Source organism: Mus caroli, unplaced genomic scaffold (assembly GCF_978045245.1).
Source record: "Mus caroli unplaced genomic scaffold, Mus_caroli_1 scaffold_1, whole genome shotgun sequence".
NCBI classification, from domain to species: domain Eukaryota; kingdom Metazoa; phylum Chordata; class Mammalia; order Rodentia; family Muridae; genus Mus; species Mus caroli.
The window spans coordinates 86,124,715-86,149,731 of NW_028227256.1; the positions used below are offsets into that span (position 1 = coordinate 86,124,715).

Here is a 25,017-nt window from a genome sequence, read left to right on the forward strand (position 1 = left end):
ACTCTTAGGTGGGACCTAGGCAGAGACACTTGCCATGTGTGCTCCTGGGCCTGAAGCTGGCCTGTCCCTGTGACTATGGGGTCAGCATATCTGACCAGCAGTTTCTGGCTTTTTGAGCCCCCCCCCCCCACTGCTTATTGATAAGCATTTAAATTTTTAAAAATCTAACACCATGAAAAACAGGAGACAAACTGATAAAACACAGCAGTTGTTTTTCAAGGGCCCAATGGACGAACCAGCTGTGCTGAAAGGACAGTGTGTGCGGTCACTGGGGAGGGCACGTGGCGACAGAACCAGTCCACACTGCTCCTGCCCTTCACACGCTGTTAGGAAGATGGCTTCGGTTGCATGGAGTAAAGTTTGATGCCTGAATAGAACAGGACTCCTAAAGAATTGTCCCTACCCAAGTGTGGGGTCACTGTCACTAGAAGTGACAGTGACATAGTACATGCTTTGGAGATGGGGTGGGGGCTTTGTAGCTAGGAGTCCCCAGACTTCCTCTAGACTTTGGTAAACGTGATCTGTAGGAACCCTCCATACCTGGTCCTCACGTCCCATCAGGATTGTTGGCTTCTTCAGCAATGCCGGCGGCTTGGGGCCCGCGCACCAGCGCCTAGAGTGCATAGACCTTATTCCAAGATGTTTCAGATGCAGGCTGGTCCTGGAGGAAGCCAGGTCTGGCAGGCTTGGGCTGAGCCTGAGGCCCGGTAGCTCCAGCCTCGGAAAGAGGGCACAAGGACACCTTGCCTTGCCAGCTCTGAACAGGAGGCTAGTGTGCTGGTGGTGCTCCTCAGCCTGAGGTGTGGGTCCTCTCAGTGGAGAGTCCCTTTCAGGAGGAGCAAAAGCCTTGAGGCAGAACCTGATGTATTCCTTCTAGTAAACAAATTACATGGGATTGCAACACAAATGATGCCCCAGAGACTGGGGACAGACGGAGTGACCTTCAGAACAGTAAATGCGTGTTTATCTGCAGTATGAGTATTCAGAGTGCAGACTAGCATGTGGCTCAGTGGCAGGGCCTTGGCTAGCTGAAGCCCTCCCTGGGTTTAGTCCCTGGCATGGGAGGGAGGACCCACTAGAAACCTTTAAGTAACCACTAGGTTACCTGGACCTGAATTGTTGCTGCCTATAAGCTATGAAGAGGTTTTTACAACGAAATAAAAATAAACATCGATAGAGCCTAAAATACTCTGGCCCTTTATGGAAATAGCTTCTTAACCTTCTCCAGCACAGTCAGGCCCAGCTCAGTGACAGGGCCATATCATAGACACGAGGACATCACTGGACGTCTCAGCAAAGCCTAGGAGAGCAGTGGGCTTTCAGGCTCCAGCGTCTGCTGCCCTTGGCAAGCTCTGCTACATTCAAGTGTAAAGCATTGGTGTGTAGGGTCCTGCAGCTTGGGTTTTGTTTTCTCGTCCACTGGGGTTGGTTCACTGCCGCCTCCCCTCCTCCCCTCACTCCTCTCCTATTGATCCCTCCCCTGTTGGGATATTTACCCAATATCTTGTCCTTATGGTTTCTGCTTCTCCAGTGATGGGCATCTCTGTCCCATCATTGTCTTGGAGACTAGGGCTGTATTGGCTCTTTTTTTTTTTTTTGGTCGGGGGGTATCTGTATCATTTATGGTTATCCACACTGACTTGGGCTCTGAGGCTGTAGTGGCAGTTCCTCAGAAAATGACCTTCTGTGGACCGCTCTCATTTGCCTCATCAGCTGCAAGGGCAGACGGCACGGAGCCCTGAGGAACCTCACGATGAGTTGACCATCACCAGCCTGACAGTCATAGTGTTCTGGCTACCCCTGTTTGCCTCCCCAGAAAGGTAACTCTCTTTGGGTTAGGGACCAGGGGACCTGCCGCCCCTGTGCATCTGCTGAAGGCCCTCCTCCAGCATCCATTGTGTGTCTCCTGAGGCGCAGAGGAGCACTTCCTCTTCCTGAGATTGCTGTGGGCACAGGCCTTGCTTCTGCAGATGGAAGCCTCTCACATTCTAGAAGCCAGCTGTGGGAGAGGGCTCTGTTTTTTCAGTGGGGCCTCAGGTTGTTCCACAGCCTTGCCCTGTGCTGCTCCTTCTCATGCCACCCCTCTCCCCTCCCTTCCCCTCCCCTCCCCTCCCTTCCCCTCCCCTCCCCTCCCCTCCCCTCCCCTCCCCTCCCCTCCCCTCCCCTCCCCTCCCCTCCCCTCCCCTCCCCTCCCCTCTCCCAGGAATGGAGGAGTCAGTTTGGCCCCATTGTGTTCTGATGGGCCAGCCCAGCTTGGGACTGAGGTGTCCCTTTCCTTCTCAATTTTTTTCTTCTGACAGGGACTTGAGTTAAGGGATGCCACCTTGGGTCACCCTTCTCCCTAGTGACCCACCCACAGAGACCTTGACAGGCTCTGTGGTTAGCTCCTCACTCGCTCTTAGCACACGGCTCTGGGCGGTTTTTTATTTCCCACCGTAAGCTTAAAACGCATGGCAGAGGAAATCTGTTTTGGTTAAGTTTTATAAACGAGTATGTTACCAATAACCTCTGTTCCCACTGTAAAAATACTATGTGGTCCAAAATTCCTTTCAAATATCACAATACTAAACTTTTCCAGAGCCCCAATCTCATAAAGTACTGGCTTAAATATTTTTGTCATAGTTTAAAAGCCGCATTAATTTTTAAAGGAGTTTGGCACATTTGTGATTAAGTTTATGTTCCCTTAGGGAGAACAGAAAAGGCCTGCAGCCCACAGCGTCTCTCAGTCCCCTTTGCTTTAGATAATAAGGCGACCACATTTGCAGGGACTTGTCCTGCACCACCATGAAGCTAAGGGGAAAAGGCTGATCTCACGAACCATCTACTTAGAAGCGGCAAGAAGAGACCTGGCACCATCCCTGTTCTTTCCTCTTGCCAGGGTTTAGGCTCTGGGCCAGCTGGCCCCTGCTGCAAGGGCCACTGGGTTAGGCTCAGGGGTGAGACTGAGCTCGCCTCTTGGCAGTGGCCCCACAAAGGCAGCTCCAGCTCGGTGTAACTCTAGGCCCTTCCTTGTGCGTGCCAAATCAGAGATGGGCCACAAGAAGGCCTGATGGTTTCAGCAGAGGTCTGTGGTCTCGGAGGCACAGCGATGGTTTAGAGTGGCAGCCCCCTGAGCTGGGGCTTATTGGGAGAAGGCTTACTTGGCTCCCTGCATCCTCTGTGTCAGCCCCAAGACTGAGGAGAATGACACTTTGCAGACAGGGTCACATTAGGGTCATGTGGGACTTGGTGTTCACATGGAAGAGGACGGTCCGCGGACCAGGAGCTCTGGCTTTCCTACAGGCCCGCGGGAGGGCAGGGGTTTCTCTGTCCCTTCGTGTCTTAAAGGTTTCCCAAAGGCTCTGGGCTGGTCTCTGATGCTTGTGTCACAAGGCACTTGTGGGGAATAACTCAAGTGGTGCTTGTCCATGTCACTGTGAGAGGGCTCTTGTCATTGTCCTCTGTCTTCCTTGCTTGGACAACTGTTATAGATACAACTAATATTAGCTTTCAGTGCAAGTATTGGGAATGATGAAACAGGCAGACATCTGTGGCCTTACTTACGCCAGGCCATTCCTTTTTTTGGACTCGGAAAATTCCACTTAACTGTTATTTTACCCCTTAAAGCAGAACTGGACAGAGATGGGACCCTGGCCCAGCATGTGAGAGGAATAAACCGTGGCAGCTCCTCCCAGTGTGAGCTGAAACAGAAGGAAGCCAGTTATCTGGCATGTGGTGTCCCAGATTTAGAGCTGGTTCCTACAGTGAGAGTCTCAGAATAGTCACCTTGAAATTGGCTGAGGTTGGATGGTGAGAAACACCCCTAATCAGACCTTTAAAGTATGCTCTACAGCCAGAGAACACAGCTGCGCTCTTCTTTACCAGCACGCTATGCCTTCACTGAGCAGCTCTTTCTGAAGTGCTGGCCGTATGTGTTGCTGAGCAGAAGTTTGTCTTTCCGCGGCCCTGGGTGGGGGAGAAGTCGGGATGCTGGGGAGTGGGTGTTAGATTGACAAAGTGCTTGTTACAGAAGCAGGAGAAGCAGGAGGACGTGAGCTCAGTCCCCAGAACTCACTATAGGAATGCATGCTTGTAACCTTTGTATAAGAGAGGTAAGCAAGCTAAACCTAGGGCAGCAAGTATTGCTGTCTCAAAAAGCAGGGTGTAGGGCCACAGAGCATCAGCACCCAAGGCTGACACACGTGCATGCATACATACACACACACACACACACACACACACACACACACACACACACACACACATATACACATGACAAAAGAGCCAGGGCTGCACAAAGGCAGCAGAAGCTGGAAGGTACACGTTGGAGGTGAGCAGAGCCCTGAAGTTGAGTTAACTCCATGCTCGGTTCTCAGAGGAGGTGAGCACATAGTGCTGTTGTCCAGATTCGGTTCAGGAAGTTACCATGGGCCACTGCACTCAGCATGATGCAAAGGGAGCCTTGTAGCTGGGGAAGGGTTACTATGAACAGGGAAAGGACTGCATTTCCCAGCATGGGAAGGAAGATATTTCTCCAATTGCAGAGTCCTGCCAATCAGCACCTTACAGTGGGACAAAGGTACAGCCATCTCAGTTCCCAGTCTGGGGGCAACAGTGTGGGGCTCTGAGTAAGAGAACGAACCTCCTTCAACAGCACCCCAGCACCTGCACACACACAAGAGGTAAGCTAGGCACAGGTCAGACATCCATCAGAGAGGTCAGGTGTATATGTGACACCTTTTGCAATTTAATGATAGGTCGTCATAACCAGTAGTCAGAGAAGTTCACAGTGTTCTCAGCACAGCTTCATAGTAAGACCATGGGGCTAGAAATGGATGGCTGGATGTGGTAGGCCTCTGAGAGAATGACTTAGATTTGGATATTAAATAGACACTTTAAATCTAGATTGACCACTTACGTGTATGTTGGCAGCACACACACCAACATTGAAATACCAGAGAATACTCACATGACAAACATGGCATTCAGATTCTATTTTAAAAAAAAAACACATTAAAAGTGAAATTTGAATTTGGTTATCTTCTGGAATTTTTGGTACAAAACAGGACCTAATGGTCAAGATAAGATGGCAGATTTGAATTCAAAAGTAGAGTGGGCATCTCTATTTTGAAAACCCAACAATCCAAAGTATCCCAGAATCCACAGTAGTTTGGATTCTCAGAAAACGTCAGATGTTCAAGCGAAGGGTGTTTGGCTGGTGGTAGTCCCATACTCGGGCTCTTGTGATCTCATTCCTGTTTCTGGCATTTCGGATGCGGGACCCTGACCTCAGAGTGGAGGTGCTAGAGAGGCACCCTCTTCCTGACAAGGACAGTTCCCTCTTTGGGTGACCATGGAGGACATGTGTCAGTGTGTTATTTTGGTGGCCTGGATTCTCAGGACCCAGGTGTGCCTGTTGCACAGAGCGACTGAGTGATGATAGCATCCCATTCAATCCTGGGCTGCTTCCTCCCAGCCTGCATTCCCAGGTCCCTGGCTGGGTTTTAATCTCCTTATATTATACGTCTGGGTTCAGGGAACCTCCCTGTATTTGTTTCCCAATTTGGCTGAAATTCTGAACCCATGGGTGTTCTCAGTAATGATGAAGTGTTGAAATAGGAATCATGTTTTCTGTATCTGGGATGTCAGCGATATCAGAGTTTACAGAGGCCTTTGAGGTGGAAGGAGGCACCTTCTTCTGTCTGGAAGTAGTGTGGATGCATCTGAGAGCCCTTGGGGTCATGATACCTATAAAGCTCACTGCCTTCTGTAAAGCTGGGAAGGCCTGTGAGGGTTAGGTGGGACTCAGCTCCCTAGAAACATCTCTTATGGTCAGGTCCAAGCGACTAGACAGGAACTCTTTGTCGGCAGCCTGCCAGAGGGATGGTCACTACACAGCGTGCATGCTTGTATCTGGAGAGGGGGAGCGAGGTGACTGGCACTTGTGGACAGCTAGGGCTGCTTCTGGGACCAGACTGTCCAGAGCAAGACAGAGAAGCCTCATATATGTTCACCCTTGGAGTTTTCCTCTGTGGCCACTGGGCAGGGGCTGCTGGGACAACTGGGCAGCACTGCTGGGATGAGGACAGGGACAAGGTACAGTTTGCCCCACCCCTGCAGGGATTCAACCCGGAAAAAACAGACCTGTGCCCCATGTAACGCCTTCTCCTGTGACCACAGAGCTTCAGGGGCATGCCTTAGACCTGCCTGCCTGCTGCTGTGACCTTCAGAGATGGTTTCTCTGGCGGTTGAGCTCTTGCATCACTCTGGTGATGATGATGATGATATCATCCATCAGATCATGAAAGCTACATCTCAGAGGACCATGGGGAAGATTTTCAAACTCCACACAGACTCTGCTTTCCCCAGACCCTGGGGACTGTGTCTATCTGCATATCCTCGTCCAGGGGTAAAAGGAGGTATTTCCCAGAGCCAAGAATGCCAAGTTGCTTTGCAAACATTGTTTTTCACTTGAAGTTTGACTTCCCATCTGTCTCATCAAGAAACAGAAGGTTAGGGCTGGAGAGATGGCTCAGCAGTTAAGAGCACCGGCTGCTCTTCCAGAGGACCAGGGTTTAGTTCCCAGCACTCATGTGGCAGCCTCATACCTGTCTGTGACTAGTTCTAGAGAATCTGACATATATGCATGCGAAACAGCCGCACATATGAAATGAAAATAAATTTAAAAATTAAAAAACCGGGAAGGTTTCCCATATCTTATTTCAGAAGTAAAATTGATGAAGTAACAACACTGACGCCACCCCAGCTTGTGCGCACACTTACCTCTGTGAGCAAGTTCTGTGGCTGTCAGGTGTGTCCTTCTAGAAGCACAGTTGTGAATATTAGCTGCAGTCATGCCAGCCACTGCTGCTCATGCTGCTTTGTGTACAGTCTGTACTTTAGTCCACCAGATGGCATCTTTACCACTTTCCAGTTGGGGTCACTGTCATGGAGGGAGGTGACTGGTGGGGCTGGTTCTGGGGCAGCCCTGATTCAGTCAAAGTTGGCAGTGATAGTAGAATGTGGGTACAGGTATGCTTTCAGCTGTCATACTTGGGGTATCTGTGTCAGGAGTGACGGAAGGCTGTTTGAGGAGAGGTGTCGACTCCTCGTTAGCTGAAGAATTTGTGATTTGGGGATCTGAGGTTACGGAATTCCTCCTACGGCTTTGACATGCCCATGTGAGGTGTTTTCAAGCTTGTCTAGGGGGCAGCTATCCTGTCCCTGCAAACCTCACCCTCCAGTACATCCCGAGCCTTCCCTGTGACTCTGCTCGGGAGGGAGAGCAAGAGTGTGTCCTTGTATTGCAGCGTTAGGTTCGTTAAGTTAAAGGGAAGCAAAGGAAAGCACAGCTCCTTGTTAGGTGCACACAAGAGAAGGAAGGACTGGTGTGTGTGTGTGTGTGTGTGTGTGTGTGTGTGTGTGTGTGTGTGTCTGTCCTTTGTGTGTGCTTGTGTAGGAAGGTCACTTATTTAATATAGGAACCACTTATTTAATGTAGGTCCTGGACACCATTGAGTTTGTGTGGGGAGTGTAGTTATTTAGCTTTGTGATGAAGTGGCCAAGACCTGAGACTGGGGCAGAAGTGGCTCTGGAAGATTCTTGCAAACTTGTTTAGAGTTCAGTGGGTTCATTGTGGGTTCCTGTGAGGCATCTACAGAAGTCCCAAACTGAGAGCCAGGGAGGGATGCGTACCCCACAGTAAGACTAGAGCCCTTCCCTGAGAAGACAGAGAGAGACAAGAGGACACTTGAAGCCCTGAATGCCTGAGGGTAGTTTTGGAGGTGACAGGACTCCACTGTGCATACCTCACAGTCCAGTCCTGGGTATGTCGGGGCCACCTTTGGGCCTCCCTCTGCCAGTGCTCTTTGCCTTTTGTCCCAGCAGGGCCCCAGGTGGTTTCTCACGAGCTAACCCCATGTGGTCTCTAACGCCTCCCTGTCAGCTGCTGCAGCGCTCTGTCTGATTGTGCAGTTCCATCGGTAGCTGTGTCTAACGTGTGTAGTAGTCGGGCATCCTTCCCTAACTGTGGCCTGTGACTTCGGAGACGCCATCCTCATGCCGTTGTGTGTTCCCCTCCCACGCACTGGGTTTCCCTTGAGGAGAATACAGGTTCTCAGGTGCTGCTCAAGCATGGAGAGCATTTCTGGGTTTTGAGAGCCTGCCCTCTGTTTGCCAGTGGGAGAGAATCTCTCGACTTATGTATTAAGTAGACTTCTACATGAGAAGTCTACACTCCTCGGCCAGGATTCTTGGCATTGCACAGGAGGCCGTGCCTGGTAACCAGAAAGGAGCACGGGTTCTTAGACAAATGTTTAAATCTGAGTTCAGCTCTAAAAATGCAGCGCTTGTGGGAGACACATAAAATCTACTCCGAAGTTCTCCCAGCCAGTTCCCTGCCTGGCCTAGAGTGTATTTTTCCGCAAGAGAAGCCCGTGTCTGTCTGCCCCGCCCCCTCCCTCTTCTTCTGTAACATTGTGTTTTGTGTGTGGCAGGTGGCAGGTTCAAGAAGGAGATTGTTGTCGATGGACAGAGTTATCTGCTGCTGATAAGGGATGAAGGGGGCCCCCCGGAGGCACAGGTGAGTACTGCATGCACACCCAAGCCAGACTGATTTTTTTTTTGCTCTTTGATGACTTGATCTAAAGGCTGAAACTTGACAAGAATCAAGTTTAAAATAAGGGAAGTTAGGTACCCAGGAAGTTTGGGTATGTGTGGCTGATTTTTTTTTTTAAGTTCAAGTTTTTAAGAAGGAAAAGCATATATATCTGCTCTGAAATATGACTGTCAGAATGACTTCTAGAAGTTTTTATACGTATAAATGCATCGTGTTTTGGTGCCCTCCCCTTTGATTGATCTCAGAGCAATTATTTACAAAGTCTGCTGGCTGGAATTGGGACACTTCTCTGGCAGTTGACAGGAGTGGGCATCCCCACAAGCTTGCCAGCCCTTGGCTTACGTCATTCCTCACTGAACCCTAGACTACAGTGTCCTGTGATTCCTTTGAAAATCCTCTCAAAAGGTACCATCAACACTTTTATCTGGCTTCATTTTCTTCTGACACCATGATCTTCTAGTTAAGTGAAAAGACCCCACAAGTAGGCACAGCCCACACCTGCTGGGATGGCGTACACCTGCTAAGACAGCTCACACCTGCTAGGACAGTTCACACCTGCTAGGACAGTTCACACCTGCTAAGACAATTCACACCTGCTAGGACAGCCCACACCTGCTGGGACAGTTCACACCTGCTAGGACAGTTCACACCTGCTGGGATAGCTCACACCTGCTGGGACAGCCCACATCTGCTAAGACAGTTCACACCTGCTGGGACAGAGGGAGGGCCAGGCAGAAGGAGGTGCAGATGTTCCTGATTTCATATAAGGGGCTGCCATCTCCCGTGAGTTATTTAGACCACCTCCTGTGCTGGAAGACAGGGCAAGGCCTTCTCTTTCTGCCTCTTGGAGGAGAGTGTGTCTTAGTTCCACATCTTTTTTGTTTGTTTGTTTGTTTTTGAGACAGGGTTTCTCTGTATAGCCCTGGCTGTCCTGGAACTCACTTTGTAGACCAGGCTGGCCTTGAACTCAGAAATCCGCCAGCCTCTGCCTCCCAAGTGCTGGAATTAAAGGCGTGCGCCACCATCGCCCAGCTTCTTTTTTTTTTTTTAATTATTTATTTTTATATGCAAGTACACTGTAGCTGTCTTCAGACACAGCAGAAGAGGGTATCAGATCTCATTATGGATGGTTGTGAGCCACCATGCAGTTGCTGGGATTTGAACTCAGGACCTTCAGGAGAGCAGTCAGTGCTCTTAACCACTTAGCCACCTCTCCACCCACTTAGTTCCATGTCTTTCTTGTGATAAAACACACTGGCAACATAACCTTAGAGAAGAGGGTTTATGTGGCCCAGAATTCCAGGGTATAGTCCATCATGTCATGGGAGTCAGGGCAACAGGGAACTTGAAACAGCCACAGTCAAGAGCAGGAAGGTGGAGGATTAGTGAGGCTTGCTCATGCTCAGCTCCCTTGAGTCTGTACAGTCCAGGAGGATTCTGCCCACAGTGGGCGTGTCTTCCCGTCTCGCTCAGCATAGTGAGAACAGTCCCCCATAGACAGGCTCAGAGGCCATCTCTCTGATGATCATAGGTTTTTGTCAAGTAGACAGTTGACACCAACTATCACCGAGGTAAGGGCTCCCCCCTGGCAGGTAGAAGAGAGAGGCACTCAGTCGGATGCACCCCAGGCTTCCTGTACAGCCACCACTGTGCCCTGTGCCCTGTGCCCTGTGCCCTGACAGTGTCTGTGACTCTGCCTCAAGAAAACTTTGCCCCAAGGTCTTACTGACCTATGTGTGTGCCATTGGAACTTGAGGTCTGTAAGTCTCTTGGGTAAATATTCCACATTGAAATGCGTACGCAGGCACAATTAATTAGGAGCTCTTGACCCTAAGAGCTTCCCCGGGTTAAGCTTCCAGGGGGAGATTGGGGCTCCTTTGTTTGTTTACACATGTAAAGAGACACAGACACAGACCGGATCCAGACTGTCTCAGCTTCTGTGAGAGAGGGTTGCTGGGCACTGCAGGGAGCCCGTACTCTCCCTCAGCTTCATCCTCCCAAGAGAGCTGTTGTAAATCAGATGATGTAAGAGGCCTGGGTATAGATTAACCTTACCACTCCCCCTTTAACTTTCCTACAGATAAGTAGTAATTTCCCAGCAGGGAGCTGAGTGGGTGTGCTTGGTGGCAGCTCAGCCTCTGCTGTAGCAGGAACTCTCTAGGAAGACACTCCCGCTGGTGTGTGCTGTGGGCACGACTCTTGAGCACACTGTGTGGGTGCAGAGGAGGAGTCCCCACTCATCTTGAGGTCCACTAAGTTTTGGAAGGTTCTGGGGAGGCTGTGTGGACTGACCTCCCATGACCTGTTCCCAGATGGGGAGGCTTCAGGGCACAGGTAGAGCCTTGCATCTGCAGTGTGGGACACACACACACGAGGGAACATCAGTAATTTGGCCATAGTGCACACACGAAGGTCAGGCCTCACAGCCTCATCCTGGGTCCCGCTCAGCTGCCCTTCTCCACTCCTCTCTCTGCAGTTCGCCATGTGGGTGGACGCGGTCATCTTTGTCTTCAGCTTGGAGGATGAAATCAGTTTCCAGACTGTCTACCATTACTACAGCCGAATGGCCAACTACAGGAACACCAGTGAGATCCCATTAGTGCTGGTGGGGACCCAGGGTGAGTGCCAGCCCTGCTCGGGTGTCTCTGAAGGTTTTGAGGGCATGGTCGCAGTGTGGAGGAATTTGGAAATGACCTGAAGCTGAAAGTGGGGGCTGGGGCTGAAGTTGCTTTTCAGAATGAGAATTGCCATCACGTGGCATTTCTGGATTAGTGCTATGGAAATGCCACTCAGGCTCAGACAGACATCTGCCACCCCAACCCCACCCCACCCCCATCCCTGGTGCTTTAGGAAAACCTGTTGGCTCATGGTTTTTCTACATTACGATGCCTTAATTGCCTTTTGCATAAGGCACCTTGTAATCAGGTTGTTTTTATTTCTTTCTGTTACACCAAGTGTCTGGTTAATTTCGACTTTCAGTGCCCGTTTGGTACTAGCTTGTGACACATAGTTGAGTTTTGCCCTCACCCTTGTTATTTCCAGGGATCTCATGGTCTCTTCTTTTCTACCCAGCAGCCCCTTCACAAAGGCCACAGCCTCCCTGTGGCTTCAGTTATTACTGTCTTTCGTATCACTTAAAACGTGTCCTCTGAGTAAGGTGATTGTCACACAGAATCAGGCAACTCCCTCAGCCCTGGTCACAGACTCGCTCTCAGGAATTGGCCACTGGAGTCCAGCCAAGGTTTTAAGCAAAATTGTAGTATTCCTTCCTGACTTTTCTAAAATTTGAGCTGCTTTTGCTATTTCATTTGGAATTAGTAAATCTGGTATTTACCAGCTGACGTGCAGTCAGGGTTAGAGAGCTGTGTAATGAGGCACTCGCTGCCTGCCCTCAGTGTGTCACTTGTAAAATATTAGAATTGTGTTCCCATGAAGACCACCATTTCTTCTTTTCTTTCTTTTTCCTTTCTTCCTTTTCTTTTTGGATGCATGCAGTGGTCTTTCTTACTTCTGCAGCACCAAACTCTGCCACCCAATCTTCAACCAAATAGAAGACTTTTCTGTTCCTATAGCTCCCTCTGCTGGTCACCTGGAGACAGTGCTTTGGTTTTTAATGTGCAATTGGCCTTCCTGTCTTCATGTGGTCCAACAACAGAAGTAAAATACAGGTGATACACACCTGTAGTCATGGCACTAGGGAGGTTGAGAAAGAGAGATTGCCACTGAAGGCTAGCCTGGGCTACAAAACTAGACTGTCTCAAAAATACAAAGCAGTGTCCTGGTGTGGAGCTCCGTGCCTTTACTAGCACTCTGGTGGATCTCTAAGTTCAGGGTCAATCTGATCTTTGTAGCAAGAAGTTAGCTGTACCAAAGTTGTAAGCTTTGTGCATGGTACACTCGCCGTCCAGGTGAGCTAAGATGAAGTATGCAAGCAGATGATACAGGTCCTATACAAGTATCACAGCCTGTCATGGAAATGGCTAGAACATCTGTGTGTGTGTGTGTGTGCATGTGTGTACCCTAGAAGTCCTGAACCCTGCTACCAGAGCATTGACACTGTGCAACATGGTGACATGGTTAAGGTGTCTGCTCTGGTAAGTCCTCAAGTGGAGTTTTAAAGCCATTGCATCTCCCAGCCAGGTTTTCCCCACAGTTGGAGCAGGGGAGAATTCTGAAGGAATGCTTTGTCTATGACCGACCGGGCAATTCCCAGCAGCAGCCCAGTGTGTAAGAGCCATGTGGGCCTGCTTCTGAGACACAACATTTTCCCATTGTGGACTCTCCGTGGCTCATGCTGGCTGGAAAGAACAGATCACCTGCTGCATTTCTCATGCCTACAGTGTTTGTTTCTGTTTGCAGTGGAGTGGAGTAAGAGTCCAGGCTTTGCCCCACACTCCTAGACTAGAGCTAGTATAGCCAGGCGGCCTGACCTTTGCCCCTCAGTGCTTTGGGAGAGGAAATTGAAGAATGGATGGAATTCAGGTCAGGTAGTCATGTGTCAAGGGTCAGTGGACATAGGACTTGACCTTGATCTACGTTTTTTTTTTTTTTAATCTCTTTTATCTCAGTGTGGGACCAGCTGTTCTGGGGCCCTGCTTGGACCTTGTTACTTGGCTGAGGGACCGAGGGCATCTATGGCAGAAGCTGGACTCTGTGTGGCTTCCCCATGTTCTTCTGTCAGTACCCATGTGTTCCATGCTCAGTGGGCTCCTGAGGCACCTGTGCCAACACTGGGGATGTAGGCAGCAAGGCCCTCAGGTGATATGAGAAGGTGCCTAAGGGTTCCTTTCTGCTGGCTAGGCTAGGTGGTTTTAGAGGCCAGGGGTTGTTAGGGTGAGAGAGAGAGCTGAAAAACTCTTAGGGATACCCAACCTGCGGGAGGCCGGGAGGCCAGTGCTGAGAGGCGGTGCTGAGCTCAGTGTATCTTTTAGGGCAGGAATGGCCCAGGCTTGCTCATCTGGGGCCACATGGGGGAGTGAAGGACCACTCCGGTGCCCATTAGGCCTGTTCTACCCCCAAAGACTTGCAGTTTGACTGACTAGGAGATGCAGCATTAGGACACTGCCAAGTTAAAGCGGGTGCATAAGGGGGCCAGCTAGAGCTGAGCTGAGCTGTGGGCCCAGGGCCACCTCTGTGACACACTGACCTGAATTCATATGTGGATGGGGTATCTGCAGTTTGTTGGGGTTCCAGGCTGGATAAAATGGGAGCTGGGTAGAGGCTTGGTGGCCTGTGCTTTCCAAATTAGACAAAGACTTTGAGAAATTATGGTTTTAAATTTGTTTCCTTCCTATTTTACTTTAAAAATAAAATGTTTATGCCTTTACAAAGGACCTTTTCCCTACTTGTTGTAAACATATGTCAGATGTACTTACTTGTTGGGCAAGACAGATGGACATGTTCTTTGGGCTGTATCCGAGGAACCTTTGTTGGGGAGGCTGTTGTCACATGGACACTGAGTGTCCCAAATCACACATTTTGTTTTTGGTTTCGTTTTGTTTTGTTTTTTGACACACCAAGTGAGCCTAAAGGATAGGATAATGAGCCTCTCTCCAAAAGAGCCTTGACCTCAGTCCTCCTACCGTGGCCTCCTGAGTGTGTGTGACCTCCCCACCCCAGGAGTTGAGTTGAGCCCAATTTTGAGGATGAACTGTTTTCAGAATCCCAACTTCTTGGGAGGAATGACTTCTCCATGGGCTTTGATGGGTTTTGAGTTGCAGGAGCCCCCAGAGCTGCAGGAAGCAACTGGCTGTGGGGCAGGGTTAAGTACCGTGGGCTCTAGAGTCATGGGAAGCAGATGCTAGTGAGCACCCTGTCCTTGTCTGTTGCAGATGCCATAAGTTCCACCAACCCGAGGGTCATCGATGACGTCAGGGCTCGGAAGCTCTCCAATGACCTGAAGAGGTGCACATACTATGAGACGTGCGCCACCTATGGGCTCAACGTGGAGCGGGTCTTCCAGGACGGTAAATGGCCAGCTTTGTGACTGCAGGGGCTCTGGGACACACTCTGGGAGAACAGTCACACGTGGCTGTGGGGACAGAAGCCCACCACGTAGTGTGCAGGCAGCAGCGTCTGGCAGCTGCTCCCAGTTACACTTTTAGGGGCTGTGTTCAGAAGAGGGGACCCTGCAGAGCAGTCCCTGATGGCATCTGTGTGTCACTGTGTAGCCTGCTCTGCACAAGTGTTTCACTGTGCACCTGTGTGTCACTGTACAGCCTGCTCTGCGTGGGCGAACCAGTACTAAAAGCTCTGTCAGTTCCACTGTGCTCGTATTCGTGGCTATGTTGCTCATTCTTAGCCCCATTCTGTCTTTAAGATGAAGGCTTATATATTTGACATTTGGTCCTGGGGAGATTAAACTGAAAGAGCAAACTCTGAACCCCAGAAAGTAAAGTCAGAACTTGGGGCTAAGAGTGTGGGCTAGCCTGAGGAACCATTACTCAGTAACTGTAGAGTGCACACCTCAGGGACAGTGGGATTCGTGGGGAATTCACCTGCCGGAGCTTCAGGCTCTGCTAAGGGAGGCGTGTTCATGTCAGTCGTGGTGATGCCGGATGTGGGTTATGAGAGAAACCAATACTAAAGCAGGGCAGAGGCAGGTGGGGAGGGGTAGCCTCTGCCTCAGGGACTTGAACTTCTGGATAAAGAGTGGACTTAGAGTCGGGTCTTCTGAGGACACGCCAGAGCTTGTTCCTATTCTCAGAGGCAGAGGTTGTGGGCAGTCAGTCTGAAGACCTTTGGCCTCACTTCTGTCTCCTTGTTTCTGTGTTGGGGACTGGCAGGGAGCAGAGAAGGACAAGCCTGAGATTCTTACAGAAGGGTGGGAGTCAAAAAGCCTTGCTGTTCACAGACCCTGAAGAAAACTTGGTCCCAGCAGCACACTCAGAGAACAGGGCCTGAGAACGTAATTTAGCTTGTAGAATGACTGTGTAACATGCACGAAGTCCTAAGTTCAGACTCCAACACTACATAAGCTGGGTATGGTGACATGTGATTGTGGCCTCAGTACTTGGGAGGTAGAGGCAGGAGGATCAGGTACTAAGCCACACTGCAGGTGTGAAGCCAGCCCAGGCTGCGGGAGACCCAGTCTTGAACTGGAAACTGTGATCTTTGGATTGTTTGACTAAATGGCCTGGGTTGTCTTACTGACTCTCCAGCTGAGATTTGGGGCCCAGCTCTTTCTACTGCAGTGTATTTGAGCACTGGGCCACATTGCCACCCTTGTGTTCTGTTACCCCCTGTCCCCCCACCCCCCACCCCCCCAAGCAGCCAGGCTTTTCCAGAAGCTTGCGTCTCTTTCCTCCTCTGCCTCGCAGATGGTTACCTGTTCTCTGGGTCTCAGACTTGATCTGTTCCTTCTGTCTCACTCTGCAGTTCATTCTTCCCAGTGCCAAACCCAAGGAAACTCAGGATTTCCCTGAGATGCTACGCGTGTCTCTGGGTCCCATCTTCCCTCTTCCCATCCTGGTGTGTCTATCCCAGGCCTCCCCAAGTGCCTCTGCCTGTGGTGCATACTCAGCAGCAGCCTCCCTCCTGTCAGCCTCATGGCATGGGCTGCACTGGGGTTGGCTGCTTCCCCGGTAACAGAAACTGTAAAGATTAAGCAAGGAAACTGCTTGAGGACTGTAGACGACTCAGAGGAGTTCCAGCAGAAACTCCATACCCTCCAGCCCTTGGGAACAGTGGTTTCTCACGTGGGTCTCCAGAGGACGCTTGTGTGGGTTCCTGCTTTCCCAAGACTCTGTGACTTCTTACATTTATCCTATTTAGTGCTCACGAGTTTTCCCTAGTGACAGGAGCCAGTCCTACACAAACGATCTTGCAGATCTGTAGTGGGCACTATCAGGCTTGCAGCACTAACTGGCAGACACTAGAGAAACATTTCTGTTCATTCCTCCACTGCAGCAAATTCTCATAGGGTGGTTCAAATAGCAGATAGCTTTTCCTCAGAGGTCTTGATGCAGAAAGCCCAAGTTCAAGGGCCTGGTGAGGACCTGCTGTCCTGTTCACAGTATTCTCACTGGGTGGGGGGACAAGTTTAAGGTAGGAATTTGGGCAAGACAGATGCTCTGTTCCCGGCACAGCAGACGGCTCAAGGTCACACCTGGGAACCATCTGTGGGATGGAGACGTCCCATTGTCCTCTCCAACAGGGGATGCTGCCGAGGGGACTGTTCTCTTTCCAAATGCCAAGACAGTGAGATAGTGCAGGAGTGCTGGCTGCAGGAGTGCTGGCGTGGACCCCTCCCTGCAGACACACGGTGTTCTCAGGGTCTGTTGCCGTAGACTGCACACTTGAGTTCATCTTACTTATTTTAGAATGAGCACAGTAAATCTCAAAAGGAAAAATGTCCATGGAGCTAGGACAACTAAACACAGGGCAGGTCTATTTTGTGTGTCCATAAAGTGTTTTCATTTATATGAAGAAGGAGGTTTAAAAGTAAGGTGGACGTTATCCTGCTTTAATATATTTCCTTTAGGTGTTTTCTTTTACTTAAGCCATAAACTCCCTTTGTTAGGATACGAGTCATAGAGTCTTTATATTTAAAGAGATTGAGGCACACAGGCCTATGCACTCTGCATTTGGGAGGCTGAGGCAGGAGAGTTATAAGTTGGGAGCCAGCCAGGGCTATGTGGCAAGATCCTGTCTCAAGAAAGAGAAAGACAAGGGATGTGACTCAGTGCTGAGTCTGAGGCCCTCAGTTCGGTCCCCAGTATCACAAGAGAAATAGACACACAAGCAAGTGTAATTGAGACTCAGGAAACTGAACATGATTGCATGGTCAGAGCCTGGATTGCATCTGACATTTGGGGGCGCCCAGAATGTTAAGCCTTAACCAGACACTAGGCCATTCTGTCATTAAAAGGCGGCACATGAGGCCCTTAGAGTTGAGGTGCATTCCTCTGTGTACAGCTGAGGAAGGGCGAATAGCCCGTGTGGGCAGCAGCATCCCTGGGTGCTCCCTGCACACCAGAGTCTGTTCCCACCAGTTGGCTGGACAGCTTTAAGAGAGTTCTTGGTGTTTCAGTGTGGCCTCTTGGTGTCCCAAAACAGAAGGTGAGCTGTAGCATGGGAAGAGAAGCAGAGTTCTGTCTGAGTTGCCCCGAGCCTGTGGCTGATGTGCTGTGGTCTGTGCATGGCACTCTGGGTATTCTGTAGCCTGCGGTCTAGAGGGGCGTGGCCTCCTGTCCCACCACCCAGCCTTCACTCATTGCTCACCTGAGCTCAGCCTTTGCACTGGGTGTCATTGGCTGGAGACTGGCAGGATGTGGAGTGAGGAGTGAGGACCCATCCATTAGGAGGTTTGGTACCCCAGGGAGGATGGTAGTCTCCTTGAAATGTAAGTTCTATCCTGCTTGAGTGGGGAGGAGGGGTGAGTATGATGGGCCAGGTGTTCTCTGCCCTTTCTCCCTCTTCTCAGCCTGGGACATGTTGGCTGATGGAGAAGAGCAGAATGTCCACCATGGATCCCTTTAAATAAGCTTCACTCAGTAGGAGCCATGTGCTCTGTCTGAATGGTTCCAGCAGCTGACTGACCTCAGGCATGGGGCTCTCTGCCCTGCCAGCAGTGCCTCAGGGAGGTGGCCGGGGCAGCTGCAAGCCAAGTGCGTGGGCCTGGGCGCGGTGGTTACAGGATCATTTCAGGGTCACCTTGGCCAGTGTCTTCAGACTGTGTACTTCCCGGCACTCCTTGCTGTTTGCAGTGTCAGGGAGAGCAGTCATTTCAGTGTTCGCGTGAAATCCTCTGGAGATTTCGTGTATTTGTTCTCTCAGGGCTCAGATGAGTACATGAAAATGAGTCACAGAAAAACTAGCTCGCTTCTTCAGACATGATTTCTCTGTTGCTATGCTTCATTTTAAACAAAAGTTTTGCTCATTGTTATGAATGTTTAAAACTGCATTTTACAAATCACTTGTTTTGTTGTGTATGTATGTGTGAGAGTACGTATTTGTGAGAGTCTGAGTGTATATGAGAATGTGCATGCATGTGCGTGTGTTTAAAGGCAAGGTCTCTTATGGCCCTGAGCATCTCTGAGCTTACGTGTGGTAGACGATGACCTTGAACCATGTTCTTCCTGCCTCTGCCTCAGGTCCTATAATAATAGATGTGTGTCATCATGCTTCCTAAAAGGAAAAAAATTCTGAATGATCTTGTCTTAGTCACTGTTCTGTTTCTGTGAAGAGACACTGTGGCCACTGCAACTTGTCAAAAGGAAAGCACATAATTGGAGCTGGCTTACAGGTTCAGAAGTTTAGTCCATTTTCGTCAAGGCCGTGCTGGAGAGGTAGCTGAGTGTTCTGCATCTGGATCCACAGGCAGCAGGGGGAGTGACTGGGCCTGGCTTGGGAATTTGAAACCCCAAAGCCCACCTACAGTGACATTCTTTCTCCACCAAGGCCACACCTCTTAATCCTTCTCAAGTAGCGCCACTCCATAATAACCAAGCATCCAGATACGAGAGCCTGTGGGGCCCATTCCTGTTCAAACCACCATAGATCACATATGAGAGTCCTTTCCAACTTAGACCTGTTGTTGTCAAATGAAACATTCCCACTTTGGATGCACGAGAATGGGAAACCCCATATCCAAAGGTTCTGGACCCTTAGTTGGGTCCCTGGTCCTCACTTGCCAGGGCTTCTTTTGCAGGCTGGTATCTATCATCCTGGTGCATGGACAGGCATCTGGCAGAATGGTCCCTGTCCTGGGAAGGCATGTGGCAAGCCTCTAACTCCGCCATCCTAGTGGGTCACATTTATGCTTCAGTTAACATTCTGGAGAGCATTTTCTTAGCCATTCTGTCCTGCCTGGTGATAGCTTGCCTGTGTGCAAATGCTGTGCTGGGAGAGATGACCTGCCTCTTCCTGGCTATGTCATACAGGCATCCACTGCCCCCATGACTGGCATTGGGTACCCAGAGAAACACCTTCCATATCACACATCTCCAGCTACCCAGTCAAGCAAAGATGGCTGTGTTACAGAGCCTGTTTGGGGTGTGAAGCCTGATGGCCCATGTTGGAGCAGTGCTGTGTGCGTGTGTCCTTGTCTGGGCTGGAGCCTCTCAGAGCATTGTGCCTGACACCATAGCTCTTTGTCAGTGCTGTTACAGAGCAGTTGTCCTCTCTGGGGCTCACCTGATCCTCTCTCACAGTCAACTTCATCCTCGTTTGGGAGTCATTCGGGTTATTATGTAGTTATTTCTGTTGTTTTTCTTCTTTGTTTATGAAAAACTAAATGTGTTTTGGCAAAAGAATACATTCAAAAAAGATTTTTCATCTTTGGAAGCAAGCAAGCCATAGATGATCTGAAAGTGTTTGAGGCATTGAATATAATTGGAAAGGGGAGCTAACGAGCTAAGCTCTGTTAGCATGTTCCGTTCGGCTCTGGTGAAGGAGGGCGGGCCCATTAGGCATACACAAAGGTATCTGCTCCCAGTGTCTCGTGGTGCTTCTGGTGTGTCCCACAAAGCTGGCATTTCTGGTATCTGCCTGCACTTTCCTATGTCACCCCTCAGTTCTGAAAACTTGTTGAAACTTCCTGGATTTGTCATGGCTGGATCTACAGTCTCTACTGTTAACAAGATAAAGGCTGGCTTTGTGGTAGGGCGGGATGGGGCAGATCTGATGCTCCAGTGACACTTGGTTAAGAGCCAAAGGAAGCAAGGGAAAAAGTTGCTCACCCAGTGAGGCTCAGTGCTGATGTCCAGGGCTGCCATGGGAAGAGAGTGAAAACGTGCTTCAGGCTCTAGAGGCAGCCAGGGAGCCTCCTCAGATGGTAGCCACCTTCATCTGATGTGACCATCAACCATGAGTGTCTCTGGTCGTCATGGCCTAGTGGCATCTCACGGTACAAGCCTGTGGAAATGAGAATCGTCAGGTTGTCTCCAGGCAGTCACACGGGCAAGGGCCCAGGAACTCTGGCTGCATGGAAAAGCCTCCACCCGATCACATCTGATCCAGCCACAGGTGGGAGAAAGTTTGATAGGTCAGGGTGGATGTCTCTGTTTGTGCTGTAGCCTTGTGCATATGTGATTTAATTAATTTTTCATATTGTGTATGTGAGTATTTTATAAGTCTGTGTGCCATTTGCATGTCTGGTACCTACAGGGGCCAAGAGGAGGTATCAGGTCTACTGGAACTAGAATTATAGGCGGTTATGAACCTCTAGGAAGGTGCTAAGGATTGAACATGGGTCCTCTGTAAGAACAGCTAGTGTTCTTATCCACTGAGCTGCCTCTCCAGCCCTGAATAGGTTTTATTTATAGTGACCAGTTTATTAGACACAATATTACCAATACCCTATGTAGGTCTGTGCATCTTCAATTCCAGTTTATTTCCTATCTATGAGTAGCCTTCACATATCAGAGGGTTCCACCACAGGCTGAATTAATATCACCACTACATCTTCAGTTTCTGCATAATAAAACAGACTCAGAGACTCTAAGGATGGGAAGAAAAACCTCAAATAGTTTTTGGAAAAGACATGGATCCAGAATCCTGATGCTCTCGTTGAGGTCCTAGCACGTACCCCATTGGCGAGCCACACATTGCCGGAGCTTCTGAGACAGGAAGTAAACAGGACTGTGGCAGGATGAAACTAGTTTAAGTGACCCTGAACTTCTCCAGAATGAGCTGGGATCTGTTTGAGGTGATTATCCTTGAATGAGCCCAGAGTTTCTGAATGTTATTATTTCAATCACTTCATGTTATGAGTGTGCCTGTTCTTACTAGACCTTTCATTTTTAGCTCTGGTCCATTGGACTGTTCAGTAGACCAAAGTAGATGGACTTTAAAAGAAGAATTCATTCCTTAGCTTGTTAGTTGATTTGTCTAAAGTCACCCATGCAAAATGGACACGTTTCAGTGGGTATCGTCATAATGATTGTTAAGGTCGGTGGTCCATACCACAGCTGCTGCCCTGATGATCTGGGTCATTCTGAAACGTGGCCATCCTTTCTTCCTTTTGGAGACAGGTTCTCATGGTAACCCAAGCTGCCTTTGAATTTGCTGTGTAGCTGAGGGTGAACTTTTAACTCCTGGTTCTCTTCCCTCCACCTCTCAAGGTGCTAGAATCCTAAGTGTGAGCTACTATGTCTCCTTTATGAGGTACTGGGCATCAGCCTAGGCTTCATGTGTGCTTGGTGGGACTCCTCCAGCTGAGTTCTAGCCCACAGTCTTTTGTTTTGGTTTTGTTTGAAGATAGGGTCCTACTGTGCAGCCCCAGGCCGGCTTTCACGTGTTTGTAGCCCTCACATCTCATCCAGGCCTGCTGCTAGCATCTTGGCCTTCACTGTTGGGGTGACTGAACCTGTCAGAGGTGGGGCCTGGGAAGAGGGCTCCAGGCCCTCGGCGGGACGGTGAGGAGATGGTTCCTGCCCTCTCATTCACACTCACAGGGCAAGAAGAGCAGTTTGGCTCTACCTGTTCCCAGAGGGATGTGCCCTCCCCTGAGGGCAGAGCATTGGGGCCCAGTGGACTATGAGTACACCTCTCTGAAGCCACGAGCCCACATGACTCAGAAGCTCACCATCTCTATTTGCTACAGTGGTACACAGTAGGAAGACAGCCGAGTCTTATCAAAACAACCAGAGAGAACAGTGACTTTTTGTTCGATAGCATGAAGGGTGGTATAGAGATGGAGGCTGCCGTCTGTGACAGTTTCTTACCCCAAGTGTGGAACTCCTTACACTCTCTTATGGGAAATGCTCTATACATGGATGCTTGTATCTGTGCAGTAACGCCTGTGTCAACTCTCATGCTGCCAGAATTAGATCATTAAGCACACTATTAGCGAATCCTCTCTGTTTTGATTTTCATGTTAAGACTCATGCCTGGCTCATAGAATTAATTTTATCAATGACATAGAAAATGGTTCTTTTAATCTGAATCTGTGTGGAGGCATCAGTACCATGGTTTGCCCCAGGATTTCCCCCTAATGGCTTTCGCCAGCTTGAATTAGCTTGATGTATCATTAATGCATACAAATGGCTTTTATTTTTGTTCATAATCTGTTCATAATGCTACGGTGCTCTGCTCTTCCTAATGTTTTTAAAATGATTGAACAGTGATGTGCTTTTTGACCTATTTAGCCCTCTACAGAGGCGCTGATCAAGAGAATAAGAAAATGTCACTTAGCTAGGACAGTCAGGAGCTGTTATAATCTGTAGCTGAGGTCCCCACTCATTTGAAATCTTGCAGTTGGTGACCCTTCTTCCCTCTGCTCTGAATAATCTTCATTCATGAGGGCGCAATCTACGAATGCTTGATTAGCAGCGCTCTGCTCTCCCAGCCCGTGGAAGAGGGATAAATGTGACCCTCAGGAGGCCCATCTTGTAAGTTGGAAACTGTTTATCATGATGGCTTCTTTTGTGACACAGAGTGATCCTGGCCAGGTGTTGGCCCCCAGGAGTTGGGGAGTTTGGGGTACATGGTTGGGTTGATGACCTGGATTCCTAAAAGGTGAGCTCTGGATTCTGGGATCATTGTGACAGAGGCCAGAGAACAGCTTTCCCTGGGTTCTGGGCGTCAGACTCGGGTTCTCGGGGCTGTGCAGCAGCTGCTTCCATGCTGAGCATCTTGACAGCCCGGAAGGACAGACACATTTGGTGGCCATCTGTGGTCATGAGGGCTCTTCCCTGGAAGGGCCCCCTGGGGGTGGGGGGAGACACGCGGTTGGTGCCGCAGCTTGCACCTGTCTCCTCCAGGTCCCACCCCTGTCTCGGTCAGTCCCTGTGTGCTGGCCCCTCGCTCGTTGAGAACACATCCATCCCTGGGACCCTGTGTTCAAGCCTAGGCTGTGCTCAGTGGATGTCCAGGCTTCCCGAGGCTTCTCCGCCCAGAGCAAGGGCATAGCAGAGATGGTGAAGTGCCTACTCTTGTCTCCCCTGTTGTTGAGATGCCCGCAGCCTTGCACCTGTGGCACCCCAGTCTGCTACAGAGGCTGTGCAGGCCGTATTGTGTTCCAAGGGCAAACTGTAGGTAAGCTCTTGTCTCAAATCTCAGGCAGCTAGGAAATGCCCCATCTTTGCACCAAGGTTTTATAATGTGTCTGAGTTCACTTCTTGCCTGACTTACAGACTGGGCGGCTTTTAGAGGTAGAGAGATGCCAGGCCTTGTTTGGCTTCACCTGTCCCGCTTAGGTGAGCAGTTGGTACCATTCAGATGTTGGGGGGGGGGGGGCGAGCATGCTCAGTGGCAGAGCAGGCACATTCAGCTTTCTGTATTTTGGCTCCAGTGTTACTTTGGTTTTAAATGTCATGTAGAAAGCCCCTTATTGCATATTTACTTACTTACTGCAGTGCTGGGACTCACACCCAGGGCTCTCAGGCCAGATAGCACATTACCAGAATCATGCCTTCAGCCCACTGTGATCAAGGTCCAACCTGAGGCCAGAATGCTTAAATCTCTTAGTGTTTCATAGAATCAGAGCCTTTTAGTAGTTCTGGGGACTAACTGGCTCTAGCCAGTGTGCGGACTGTCCCCACTCACCCACCCAGGTGGTTTCTTCACAGAATCTACAAGGTAGGAAGGCAGGGTTGAGCTCTGTTGTAATCTAGTGGAACTGCCAGCAGGGGGTGCCAGAAGCACTTAGAATGTTTTCATTCTGTATTTTCCCTTTTGCTGTCACAGTGGAGAGAATACTGACACATTTTTAAAAGTTGAACTTTAAGGTGTGCTGCATAAACTGGACCTAAGAATCATGAGTTTGATCCCTGGAGCCCACCTAAAGGAGGAAGGGGAGAATCAACCCTACAGAGTTGTCGGATTCCTTCCTTCACACATGCTGTGGTACATACACACCCACATCCACACACCCATCATGCACACACGCTATGATGGTAAAGTTTACGGCTTTTGTCTTCAGTTGTACTGGAGCAGCAGAGATCCCAGAGCCTTGCTGCTCAGCGCCTGCCCTCCAGGATGTCATTGCAGTGGGAGCCCGGACTTGAGGTCAGGGTGGTTAGGAAGACATTAAAGGAGGAAGTGATGTCACTGATTCAGCTTGCCACCGGTCACTGGGGAAGCTCCAGCCGAGGCTCCCTGCCATCTCCACATCCTGTCTTTTTCCGCATTGCTAGTTGATGTGGGTGCAGAGGCAGCCAAGCAGGCAAATGAGTGACGTTTGGCCCTGGGGACAGAAGACTTGACTCTCTGATAATGTCATCACACCGTTATAAATTCACGTTTACTTTAGTAAAATAGATTTCAGTAGATTTGTGTATACTTTGTATCTGCTTAGAAACATTTTAGCACTTTTCCAATTAAAATGTTAGGAAAATAACCAACAAGCATGCCAATAAAAAGTGGTCTGTTAACCCCCACCACTAGTCAATAGCATTTTATTTTCGTTTAAGATAGGTTCTCCTGTTTCCCAGGCTGGCCTCAACTTTACATGTGGATGCCCTGGATCCTGCCTCTTC

General features: G+C 49.7%; 1 protein-coding gene across 16 annotated transcripts in view; it reads left to right on the forward strand.

Moving 5' to 3' along the window:
- Agap1 (ArfGAP with GTPase domain, ankyrin repeat and PH domain 1) overlaps nucleotides 1-25,017 on the forward strand; it is a 435,924-nt gene that overhangs the window by 164,531 nt on the left and 246,376 nt on the right. For all 16 annotated transcript variants that reach the window (XM_085839355.1, XM_085839372.1, XM_029480713.2 and 13 more), the window contains 3 exons: nucleotides 8,475-8,560; nucleotides 11,073-11,214; nucleotides 14,428-14,562. In XM_085839355.1, coding sequence (XP_085695481.1) covers nucleotides 8,475-8,560; nucleotides 11,073-11,214; nucleotides 14,428-14,562 — 363 coding nt within the window. The remainder of the gene's footprint in view (nucleotides 1-8,474; nucleotides 8,561-11,072; nucleotides 11,215-14,427; nucleotides 14,563-25,017) is intronic.